The 12748-nt window shown below is 44.3% G+C and overlaps 1 protein-coding gene across 6 annotated transcripts in view; it reads right to left on the minus strand.

Annotated features, from left to right (window-relative positions):
* The window catches only part of myocd (myocardin), a 44709-nt gene that overhangs the window by 22892 nt on the left and 9069 nt on the right, over positions 1 to 12748 (minus strand). For 5 of the 6 annotated variants that reach the window (XM_054735917.2, XM_015977322.3, XM_054735919.2 and 2 more), the window contains exon 2: positions 9126 to 9191. The exons of the other annotated variant lie outside the window; for it this stretch is intronic. In XM_054735917.2, coding sequence (XP_054591892.2) covers positions 9126 to 9191 — 66 coding nt within the window. The remainder of the gene's footprint in view (positions 1 to 9125; positions 9192 to 12748) is intronic. 6 annotated transcript variants of the gene reach the window in all.

Consider the following 12748-nt stretch of genomic DNA (forward strand, 5'->3'; position numbering starts at 1 on the left):
GTTAACATTGACTCCCATGTTAAAAACACAAACTTCACAGCAGAAGAAAACAGGTTTACAGCCTGGTTCGCACATTTTTTAGCGGTCACACTTTACAGCGCCACGACTGCTAATTAATTATGATCAATGTGATGTGATGTTTCCATATAAATATGAAATATCAGTCTGATTGATCTTTGAACGTTTAATCAGAAGATTCTAGTTGCTTTTACTTGTTCGAGACCATAAACACACTTCGTATGAATTCAGACAGAGTCAGGTATATAGTTAAAAAGGAATTTTATTCTTTTCTAAACTAATGATTATACATAACAAGATATGAATAACAAGATGTGATGGAGTGGATATGCAGTGATGTAATGTGATGTGTGAGGTGGTGTGATGTAAGCTAGATGTTTATCAGAACCTTCGTATCTGAAAGAAATTGTGAAATCTGGGTGTAAAAGAGATGGTTTGTTGTCTGCTATAAACTAGAGAGTTGGTTATTAAAAACAGCATCAGACACAATCTGTTGTGCCTACAAACCCTGGTGGAGACCCTCAGCAGATCCGGACTGTCAGAGGTCAGGTGGACCTCACAACACCGGGATTTGGTAGATTAACTCCGATACGACCATCCAGTCTTGAGATGTCTCCAGGTCACAACAGTAGCTGGAATGCTTGTTCGTGTCCAAAGTGGATGTGGCTCATAGGGAGCCGTCTGGCTGTGTCAGCTTGCAGCGTGCAAACAGGGTTTGACTGTATGTCAAAAGAGATGCTTGTCTCAAGGATGCTTGTTCCAAATTGGCCGGTTTGGAACTCTGCTAGAAACTGAATTACTCGGGAAGTAATTCTTATTTTATTAAACTACTTTGTTAGGATTTCTGGCCAAGTTTGGCCAATCAGAATTTGACACGTTTCTGAGTATTTACCAGCATCCCTCAGAAAGCCACGCCCTCCTCAGATACAAAGATGTTTTTATCACCGTGAATGAGAATGGTTTAAAACTTTTATGTGAGGATGTGTATGAGTGTAGATAATGATTAACTTGTTAAAGGAGACATAACATGAAAAACCCACTTTTTATCCATTAACACGGTGCGTTTCACATTTTAAGTGTCTAAGTGAGCAAAAAGGCTTATATTATTCACTAGAGTTGCTATTTAGATGTTTAATAATTAAGCTGTGGGCATATTTGTCCACCCGTTCAGTTTTTCAAAATACCTAATACATCAGAAATTTATGTCGTCACGATAACTACCAAATGTGGTCATGGCCCTACGGCTAAACACAGAGCCAATCCGCCATTTTTTCTTCTCGCTAAGATTTTTGTAGTCCTATTGGGAAAATGCAGAATGTCTGGTTATTTTAGCCACACACAGCTCAGAACTGTTCCTCGTTTTAAGGAAGGGTGGCGTGGCAGGATTTAAAACCCAGAAGCTGATGACACTACTGCTAAAAAACAGAAGAAAAAAGTTGTGTGTTTCTGTGTGCGCACGTGCGTTCGTGTCTCCCAGGCTAGTGGCTAGTACCGAGGGCTTCATACATACATACATACATACAGAGAGAGGTCTTAATAAAATATATTATTTAATGGTGTTTTAATGAGCTGTATCATTTTTTTAAAACTTTTTTTTAGAGAAATGAATAAGCAAGCAGCATTACTTGTACGTGTGTGTGTTTGTGCGTGCGCCTGCTCGCTTGTCCCTCCGTCGGCCGTGACGGGTGTGTGTGTGTGTGTGTGCGCGACTACAGACAAATGCATGAGAAAGTTAGCAGCCTTGAAACAGCCTGATGAACAACTCTCCCCACATGTTTTAAAAATGCTAATATAATGTTTCTGCTATGCTAAATAATGATTTCTCTGTAAAACTACAAAGTCTGACTGAGGGAGGAGAGTACAGGTCTGCACTGTGTAGGGGGGGGCGGAGTTTACAGCTCCTCCTCCAGATTTAAAGAGACAGTACCCAAAAATGGCTCATTCTCTAGACTCTCCTCAGAACAGGGGTAGATGAGGGTCTGTAGAGCAACAATAATGAGGAAATCAGACCGAAGAACTGCAATTCTACTGTATTTAGACCCCAACTGAAGGATTTAGATGTAAAAAGGAATAACTTAAGAGCATGTTATGTCTCCTTTAAATCTAACACATACTGATTATAAGATCTGCAATGGATCGTTGTAAGAACAATATTCATTTCAACTTCATCGATTTAAGCACAGATTATTCAAACATTTCATTTAAACATCTTGTTCATTCAACCATATGATTGATTAACTTATAAGTTTTAAAGCCTTGCAGGATTCATGCTGATTCACTTTTATTCAGAGTGAGGTATCCAGCAGTCTGACTTTTATATAAAGATAAGGGCTTTTGCAGGAGACCTTGACAGTTTTTTTATGGCAGAAGAACAATAAGTGAGCAAAAGGTTGATATGTGCATCTGGATCCTCCAGCTAGTGTAACCTTGACTTTGAAGCGTGTAGCGTGTATGAAAGGTTATGCTGTGTCAATTTGATGGTGAAAATTGACCCTTTTGATTCATAACAGGTGTAATTAAATGCTTGAAATGATGAATTATTAGATTCGATTGAGAGGTAGCATGAGTGTCAGAGCTAGCATGAGCGTCAGAGCTAGCGCTAGCTCCGGGAAGGGCTCAACCTTGGACTCACGTTTCTAGGTGTTCAGCCTTTTAGCCTCTCAGAATTTTAGTTGTGTCCTCCGTGTGTTTATGTTTGGATGTTAGACATATAATCGCTGGTTGACAGGGAGAAAATGCGGTGCATTTAACTGTTGCACTGCTTGGACAAAGTGTAATGTGTTGGTGCTGTTGGCTGGGTACTGAAATTTGAGCTAGGTAAGCTGACCAAGGCTCGCAGAGACATCCGGGCTGCGCTAGTCCACCGCGGCCAAAGATCCACAAGGTCGCCTCTGCAGAAGAGAGGATTACCAAGTTGTATTTTTTGTCTGCAACTGCAGCCCTGCAATCAGAGTTTTGTGAGTCTGCCACCCCAGCCTCCCAGAAGCAGCCTAGTTAGGCGGGCGCCCTGCTACTCCTGCCTCCTGGCTGGGAACAGTTGCTAGACGCAGGTGACCGCCCACTCCCGTCTCCCGGGGCAGCCGAACTGCGCAGCCACCCGGCCTCTATGCGTGGCTTTGGTTGTCTTGGCTGCCTGTGGAGCTCTCTAAGGGACACCACAGAAACACCACAGCTCTTTGAGTTGATGTGTGCTGCTACACGTCTGAGTCACTCAACTGCGTTTTTCTGTCTAAAAGCCAGTTAGCTCCGGGTTTGCTCATAGCTACCCCCGTCAGCTCCATGCAGCTTCGGGTTAGATTGTAGCTACATTGGTTCAGAGTTTATGGGCATCAGTCATTTGCTCCCACCCTCAGCCCCACTCTCAGCTTTCTCTTTTATAATTTTGGATTGTCTGAGCGTGACGAGATGTGTGAGATGCCCAAGATGGTGGCGATCGAAACAGCTCATTTGGTTTCTAAAGAGCCCCACAGAAAGCTATGGGTGGGGTTTGTCCAGTATTTTAACAGTCAATGGTTATAACTCTTGAAACCATCATATTTTAAACTTAGATTCTCATCTTTATTCATTGTTCAGAGCGGCGTGTGTGTCCACAACTCCATAAATGACATTAACATGGAATGGTGTGTACGTTTTATGTTTCTGTGCACTCGACAGAGGTGCAAAACACAAATCTGCACCCTTAAATGATGCCGAGTCTCAGGGGGAATTGAGGCGTGAGAGTTGCTCTGAAATATGAGATTCCAGGTTAAGTGCTTGTCTAACGTACAATATGTTGTCCTGCTGTTTTCTGAGTTTTTAAAATATATTTCTCTTGTGTGGTGTGCAGGTACACTGGGCTAAACACAGCGGTACTTTGGTGACCTGCGGCACCATAAATCCCAGCAGCAGCAGTGATGATTTAGGAGAACGTCTTTGTGCTCAGGTCTGCATGTTCTCATGTCTGTATGACATTAGAAGAACAAAGCTCCTGCCTTACAAATGACAGCTTATGCTCTGTGTTGATCTGTGCTGTGGTGCAGCACAGCACCGTGCTGTAAACAGGTTACTCTCCTGTGAATCTGATCCAATCGCCTCTTCCAGCACAAGAGCATTCCTGAGCGGTCACTCGCCTGCCTGTCTGCCTGCTCACCACTTGTCTCTAATCCAGCTGCATGGCGCATACGTCCACCTGCAGTTTATTTTTCTTTTACATCTACGGGTGAGTTTTTGTTTGGAGTTTTCTATAATAGCTGTCATAGTGCAGGCTTATATAGACACAGCCATGTTGTTGGTCTAAACTCTGCTGTAGAACAGGACAGGAGCTCCTGAGGCTTAACCTGATGTTAGAGGTCTGCTGGTGTTACATCAGGGTCACCATCTTCTTTGGATGACATACAACATGTTCAACTAAAGTCTGAGTAAAACAATCCAAGCCAGTAGGGCCCACCATGAAATCAGATCAGGAGTACGAGAACATTTTGGAGTCAACCAAGCCAGGATCAAATGCTTTTATTTGGGTGTTTTAATGGAGTAGGAGCAAGCTCCCATAATTCTGCAGCAAATATGAAGCCAACAAGGAATCGGCAAAACTGCAGTTCCACCTTCATCCACTAGGGGCTGACAGCAGAAGTGAGCAATTCCTCATTGACTCCCATGTTAAAAATGCTAATCAGCAGAAATCATCATGTTTACAGCCTGGTTCAAAAAACCATTCTAGGTTTAATAGATCTAGTTTATGTTCATGACAACTCTAAGGGGGTGACTTTTCTTTGTTACTCTTCTGTTTAAGTGAACTTTAATGCTTAAAAATCTGAATAATTAATGACAATCAGAGCCATGTGACTTCAGAGCTAGCTCCGGAGAAAGGCCTCAGCCTCACATTAATGGATGTTTGGCCATTTAGACTCTCTGAACTTTAGTTGTGTCTATTTGTTCGTGTTTGGAAGTTAATCATGGAATTATTTGGACAAAAGGGCGAGCTGTGGTTACTAACAGATCACCCAAGCAGTTTCTGCTTCTTTTTATCAGTAAGTAAAATTATATTTCTGTGCTTCATTTCACTGGTTGACTGGGGAAAATGCTGGGTCATTTAACTGCTTGGTCAAACATGTTAGGAGGGCTGCATAAGAACCTTGAGCGAGTGCCCGCTTTCCCTGTCTCCTGCCCAGGAACAGTTAGAGCAGGCGGCTGCCTGTTCCCATTTCCCAGGACAGCCGGGCCCGCTACGAAGCGGGGCTGTAGTCATGCTGGATCTCTGAGGGAAACAACAGAAACACTCTTTTTGTTGACGCTGTTTCACTTTTGAGACTCATTTTTCTCACTGAAAACACCCGGAAAAACTCTGTTAGCATGTAGCTAATGTCCCACTGATCTCCGGCTCCCGGAGAAGGGAACATCAACAACGGCAGACGTAGGGATCTTTCACAGCGGTGGACCAGCGAAGCCCGATATCCTCGGTCAGCTTTTTAATTTTGTTACGAAGCAGGCCGGAGGTGCCGTTACTTTGGAGGAGCTCTACCGCATTTTTCTTGCTGAAAACGGCCGGAAAAACTCTGTTAGCTTTGGGTTAGCATGTAGCTAGTGTCCCGACCGTAGAGCAAGAGCTGATGTAAAAGGTCATGGCGCCCAGTTCTGATTGCAGCGATCTGAGGCTCCGCTTGTAATTTAACAATCCCAGTCCATATTAGATCCCCACGGGTAACCAGCATGACTACAGCCTCGCACAGGAGCCAGTCTGCCGTGCGAGTGGGATACCCCAGTCCAAGGAGCCCTTCTTAGCTTCTTTCGTTAGCCAAGTTAGCTAATAGCTACACTGTTTCATTTGTTCCACACGTAACAGCCCAACCCTTAGCTCCACCTCTTTTACCAGTTTTGGATTGTCTGGGCGTGACGGGACCTGTGACACGGTCAAAATGACGGTTGTGAGAACCTACCATTTTGGCATAAAAACGTATTATTCGGGCCTATGAACACGAGTTGTCCAGTATCTATGTTCTATGTTATGAACTGAGATTTGAGATCTGCTGAGATCTATTAAGGATTGTTATGATTTATTGTTATTTGTTTATATCTCATTGTGTTTGTATTCTCACTTGTTCCCTTTGTGTGTATATATTATGTTTATGTTTATGTATTTAGCAGACGCTTTTGTCCAAAACGACTTACAAGTGATAATCGGCATGTTGCCCTTGAGGCTAACAACAACAACAACAATAACAACTTGACATCATTCATGGAGAATAGGGAACAAGGAGTGGACAGCAGAGAGGGGGGACGGGAGCGGGGGGGGGGGGGGGGGGCTAGTTTAGAAGATGTTCTCTGAAGAGCAGGGTCTTGGGTTAGGGTTCTGGTAGTGCTTGGAAGGTCATTCCACATTTGTGGAATGATGCATGAGAAGAGCCTGGATTGTCCTGAGCGTGGTGTAGGCACTGCTAGCCGACGATCCTGTGATGACTGGAGCGGCCGGGCCGAGACGTAAGCCTTTGCAAGAGGATTCAGGTAGATGGGAGCCGTACCATCTCGGACTTTGTATGCTAGTGTTAGCAATTTGAATTTGATACATGCTGCTAGCGGTAGCCAGTGGAGCTCAATGAACAGAGGGGTGACGTGTGCTCTTTTTGGCTGATTGAAGACCAGATGCGCCGCTGCGTTCTGGACCATTTGAAGAGGTCTCATAGTACAGCCTGGAAGACCAGTTAGAAGGGCATTGCAGTAATGGAGGCGGGAGATGACAGTAGATTGCACCAGGAGCTGGGTGGCATGTTGTGTTAGGTATGGTCTGATCTTTCGTATGTTATACAGCGCAAAGTGGCATGAACGAGCAACAGAGGCAACATGATCTTTAAAGGTCAGGTGTTCATCAATCACAACACCCAGATTTCGAACTGCCTTTGAAGGAGCCAGAGATAGGAAGTCATTTTGGATTGAGATATTGTGCTGTATGGATGGTTTTGCTGGGATGACAAGTAGATTAGTTTTAGAGAGGTTGAGTTGGAAATGGTGGGATTTCATCCATTTTGATATGTCAGAGAGACAGTTTGATATTCGTGCAGAGACAGTGTGGTCGTCCGGTGGAAATGACAGATAGAGCTGGGTGTTGTCATTCATAGCAGAATGATCTCACCCAGTGAGGTGGTGTGAATGGCAAAGAGAAGAGGTCCTAGTACAGAGCCCTGGGGGACTCCCGTGGCAAGATGGTGCACGGTAGAGGATTGTCCAAGCCAAGATACACTGAATGATCGTCCTGTGAGGTATGATTCAAACCAGGCGTGTGCTTTCTCTGTGACGCCCATGCTAGAGAGTGTGGACAAAAGGAAGCCATGGTTGACAGTGTCAAATGCTGCCGATAAGTCGAGCAGGATAAGCACTGAGGATTTGGCAGTCGCTCTAGCTTCTTTTAAAGATTCTGTCACTGCTAACAGAGCAGTTTCAGTGGAGTGGCCCTTTTTGAACCCAGATTGGTAAGGGTCAAGCAGACAGTTTTGTGAGAGGTATTCTGTGATCTGCCTGAAAGCCACCCTTTCAATGATTTTGGACAGAAAAGGGAGGAGAGAGATAGGTCGGCAGTTCTCCACATGATGTGGAGGAAGAGAGATGGGTTTTTTTTAGCAGCGGTTTAACCTGAGCATGCTTGAGAGAGAGGTGGGAAATGTACCGGATATTATATATATGTATATACGTCCTTTGTAGTTACTTTTTTTGTTAACTTATATGGTTTGGTGTTTTCAGCCAATGAGATCACTGTCGTATACGATGACGTGACAGGAATTAACCAGGTGTTCCCTGATTGACAAACTTAAGTGGATGTGGCTGCGTGATTTTCCCTCTGAGCTGCGGTTTGCTCCTTGGATTATGAGCACAGCCTTCCATCAAGACACACCCACAATTCACCATGAGCCGCAAACACACGGCAAACGTGATTCCACGCAAAATACGTCATCGTTGGTAGTAGGGATGGGTACCTTTGACATTTGAATCGATCCGGTACTAATTCCCGGTACCTAGGAATCAATACCGGTACTTAACGGTACCAATTTTAGATACTTTTGATTGTTTAATATTTTAATTCTCTTTTGTAATAAAATATATATTTTTCTCAATATATAACCATATTTGATAAATATCACGATAAATAACATACAACTGTTTGTATTTTAACATCGTCCTTGTAGTTTTATAAGCTGATGATTAAACTGAAGCAAACATCTTTACTGTGAACTAAATTTACTGTGTATCTTTATTCCTTTTGCCGTCCTTTTTAATTTGATTTTTCCTACTGGGAAGTTAGAATTTCCGAGGAGAAAGCGAACGCACCATTAGCTGATAACAATGGTGGCAATGGAAGCTAACATATCAAGCTAACGTTATCTTAAACAGTTTATTTAACTGCTGGAGCAGATTAAAACGACAATGCCGCACACTTAGATCGTTGTCGCTGGTTTCATCTTCACCCAATCACCCGTCGCATTTAGTAAAGTGAAGCCAAACTTTAGAGTGCGTTCATGTTCTTCTAGTCGGAAATTCGGAGTTCCGAGGAGAAAACGAACACACCATTAGCGAAACGGAAGCTAACATATCAAGGTAACGTTATCTTAAACATTTTATTTACCTACCGGAGCAGATTAAGATAAGGATGTCTCACTTAGATCGTTGTCGCTGGTTTCATCATCACCCAGTTACCCCATTTAGTGAAGTGGACCCAAGCTTTAGCGTGCGTTCTTTCTACCATGCTGCTCTGTTTACAACTGGCTCGCAGCGACCGACGACATAACGCTCTTGCGCATGCGCAGCTGTCTAGGCAAGTTCTCGTTGTGAAGGACGGGTACCGAAACGAGGCACCGTTTGAAATGACGTGAATCGGTGCTCGGTCGGTACTGTGGAATTCGGTCAGTACCTTAAAAAGTACCGAATTCGGTACCCATCGCTAGTTGGTAGTAATCTTTACTGAATAAATGACCTGACAAATACAATCGCACCAGTAGGCAGAGTCATGCTGTGTGTGTGTGTGTGTGTGAGAGAGAGAGTCAATATAACTGCATATCTTATTGAGGCAACATCTGCTGGTTCTCTGAGGGTGACCCACTGCAGTGTGTTTATGTGGCAGCTCAGTGTCAGACAGTGTTACTCACGAGGCATGGTGCCTTGATCTGCCCGCTGCTCTCGTGTCCCCCTCTGCTGAAGTCTTAGCTGTAGCACTGAAGCAGGGAAACAGAAGGGGCCAAGAGAAGCAGAAAACACACATAAAGAGGTGAGGAACAGAGAAAAGGCTGGAGAGGGCTGTGCAACCTGCATAACTTAACCTCTTCAAAAATAAGCTTATTTGGTGGAGCTGGTGCAAATACTGCAAATACTGATAAAACACAAAATACATTAAAATTCTATTTCACCTTCAGTATCAGACGTCTGAACGATTTGTCGCTACAGGATCTCAGCTGCTACCCGGCATTAGCTCAATATCAGAATGAGTTACATCCTAATAGTTGATGGAAGCAATTTAATCAGCTTTTCAAACACTCAGGGTGCGTTTAAGGAGTCATCTTTAATACATCATTACATTTGTGGCTAGCATGTGGAAAATCCACTCAGTCATGGTTATTAGGTTGTTGGGGGTGTGTGTAAATAAAGCTGCTGTGGCAACAAGCTGGTTTAAAACATACCTTCTGATGACATAGGACTGCTATGAATATTTTGTGGAGATAAAGAAAAATCTGAAAAACAATTAAGTGGTTCTTTTGCATTTGTGCAGACACCTCAGCCAATAACACGGTCTGAAACCAATGACTGGACCATCTAGTCGTCAGTCTTGCCGAAACGCAGCTCTTCCCAGGGTCCTCTGTTCGCAATGCACTCGCGTATTTAGCAACATGACACCACTGGTGTGAGAGGCTCTCCGCTCAATAATACCAGAGAAGGAGAAACAGACGGCTGCTACCACTTCAGCTTTAGGACAAACTACCAGAGTCCCAAAGAGAAAAACACCACGAAGTCACGGACAACAAGAGACATCTGGACCTAGAAAATGGAGACTTAGTGCTATCATGTTTCCTCTGGTAATGGGCGTTCCCATATGGGGGGGGGGGGGGGGGGGGCTTAGGGATTATGGCAGACGGGTGAGAGTTCTGTGAATGTGTTTGTGCTTAAAGCTAGCTGGTTTTGCAGATTTGCCATAGCAGCTTTGATTATCAAAGAATTGCTTCAGATGTTCACGAGTCATTTTACAAACACAGAGACAGGATTGACTCAAAAAGTAACCGCCTGCTATTCAAACCAAACCTCACATGAGCAGTTAGCACCTAGGTAGCTACTGGTTAGATTTCAGAGCAGCACAACCTAGTCCAGGGTGTTGGAGTAGGCTTAGGAGTAAACCCAACCAGTCAACATGAATGTGGACGACTTTCCCCAGTGAGTCGTGGAGGATGGCTGCTTATACTGAGCCAGGATCCTCTGGAGGTTTCTTCCTGTTAAAAGGGAGTTTTCCTCTCCACTGTCTCTAAATGCTTGCTTAGTATGAGGATTGCTGTAAAGTCACTGACACTAGTCAGGGACACCCTGTAGTCGACACAAGGAGTATGGGGTGGATGACCCTCTGCCAAGGGCCATTGTGGCCCTGCACAAGGAGAGTCTGGTCCATGTAGCTGACACCAAGTCAGACCTGTTTCCTCGAGAGATGGACTCTGTCAGGGCTTCCCTTTGTCACTGGTCAGACAATGACCTTCAACCATTGCTGGACAGGTTTGCAGCAGCTGGGCTGCGGATCAGCACCTCCAGATCTGAGGATGCTGTTCGTCAGTGGGGAAGGGTAGGTTAACAACTCCAGTTCAAGGAAGAGATCCTACCTCAGGCAGAAACGTCTTGTATCTTGGGATGACGACAGATCAGTGTCGGTAAATTCACCACCATGCTTGTGATTCATAACACACACACACACACACACACACACACACACGCACGCACGCACGCACGCACGCACGCACGCACGCACGCACGCACACACACACACACACACACACACACACACACAGAAAACAACCCTGCTCACAAATATTTCTGCAAGCAGGATGTAGGGAATGATAAACAGAGCTCCTGGCCTTTAAACAGATCTACTCAGCAGTGTGTGGTCTGCACCATTCGCGTGCACGTGTGTGTGAGTGTGTGTGTGTGTGTGCTTCATCATGCATGCGTGTTTGTGAGTGTGTGTGTGTGTGTGTGTGTGTGTGTCTAAAAGGCTCTAGGTGGGAGCTGGGGATCATAAACACCAAGCCTCCTCCGTGTCTGTTGGTCTGCCTGTCCTTTGCTTTCCTTCCTCTTGTCCGTGTGTGCTCCTCTGTGTTATCTGAAGGTCTCCTGGTCAGATCTACATCTGACACACCAGGATGAAATGCTCCCTTTCTGCATCACAGCCTGTTTGTCTCCTCTACCGTTAATTATCTTCATCAGGTGGTTTTTGTTCAGTGATTCCGGTTCAGATGACGCATTTCTTGAATTTTCTCAAAGCCCTCCAGCTTTGATAGCCTGGCCTGCCAGACTCGTTCTCTGATGCAAGGCACTGGCTGGTCAGGCTGCAGCATGACAACTCTTTTAACGGTTAGAAGGTCGACACCGGGCACCACACCGCTGCACCTCTGTTACGTAACAGCAGGCCTAATCCTTCCTCTGACATCTGCTTTCGTTTACAGCATGGGGGTGGGGGGGTGGACACACTTTGTAAACGAGTAAATCCTGGGGCTGCATGGTGGCGCAGTGGTTAGCACTGTTGCCTCGCAGCACGAAGGTTGCAGGTTCGAAACTCTGCTGCGGCCTTTCTGAGTGGAGTTGCGTGTTCTCCCCATGCATGCGTGGGTTTCCTCCGGGTACTCCGGTTTCCCCCACGGATCACAACATGCCCTATAGGTTATAAACTGTACGTTGCTTTGGATAAAAGCGTCTGCTGAATAAATAAACATAAATCCAGGAAAAACTTCTGCATCCTATGAATCGATGAAGAATCGCTAGAAAAAAAATCTCTACTTGCATGAAAAGTAATTTTTTTTATCTTTCTAAAAAGTCAGGTGACAAAATAGTTATTGATGCATTCTTTTATTTTCCCTCTGTAACAGTTTTAAACAAACACTTCTATGAGATTGCTTCCTGAACAGCCTCAGTTCAGATAAATAGTGTTCATGCGCTCCAGGTCGTCACTGGGCTGGAAAAAGGAATTAATGTCATCTGTAGCTGGGGGCTGAAGGAGACACTCAGGTTAAACTAATGAGAATGTGGTGAGGATCATGTTTTAAATCTCTGAGTTAGTTTCACTTTTACTCCTAATAATTTGAGACATAATCCTTCACTTCTACAGGAATCCGAGGTCAGATTAAATAAAGGGGCTGATCGGGTCTCCTCCTCTTGTCGTTTGTGTGTTTTACTCATCGTTCATGTTAAAGTGGATCAGAACTCATCATAGAGCTGCCTTCAGTTACTCTTTCTACTGTAAACAGATGTTTTTAGACTAACAGCGAAAGTATTCAAATTCCCACATTTTCACTCTTGTTTATATTGCAGCTGTTTGCTAAAATCAATAAAAATTATTTCCTCATTAATGTACACTCAGAAACCCTTACTGACAGAAAAACAGAGATTTCTGCAGATTCTTTAAAAAGACAAACTGAAATATCACATGGTCCTAAGTATTCAGACCCTTTGCTGTTGTGACTCATATTTACCTCAGGCGCTTTCCATTTCTGCGGATCATCCTTGAGATGGCCCTACACCTTCA

Source organism: Nothobranchius furzeri, chromosome 16 (assembly GCF_043380555.1).
Source record: "Nothobranchius furzeri strain GRZ-AD chromosome 16, NfurGRZ-RIMD1, whole genome shotgun sequence".
Classification (NCBI taxonomy): Eukaryota; Metazoa; Chordata; class Actinopteri; order Cyprinodontiformes; family Nothobranchiidae; genus Nothobranchius; species Nothobranchius furzeri.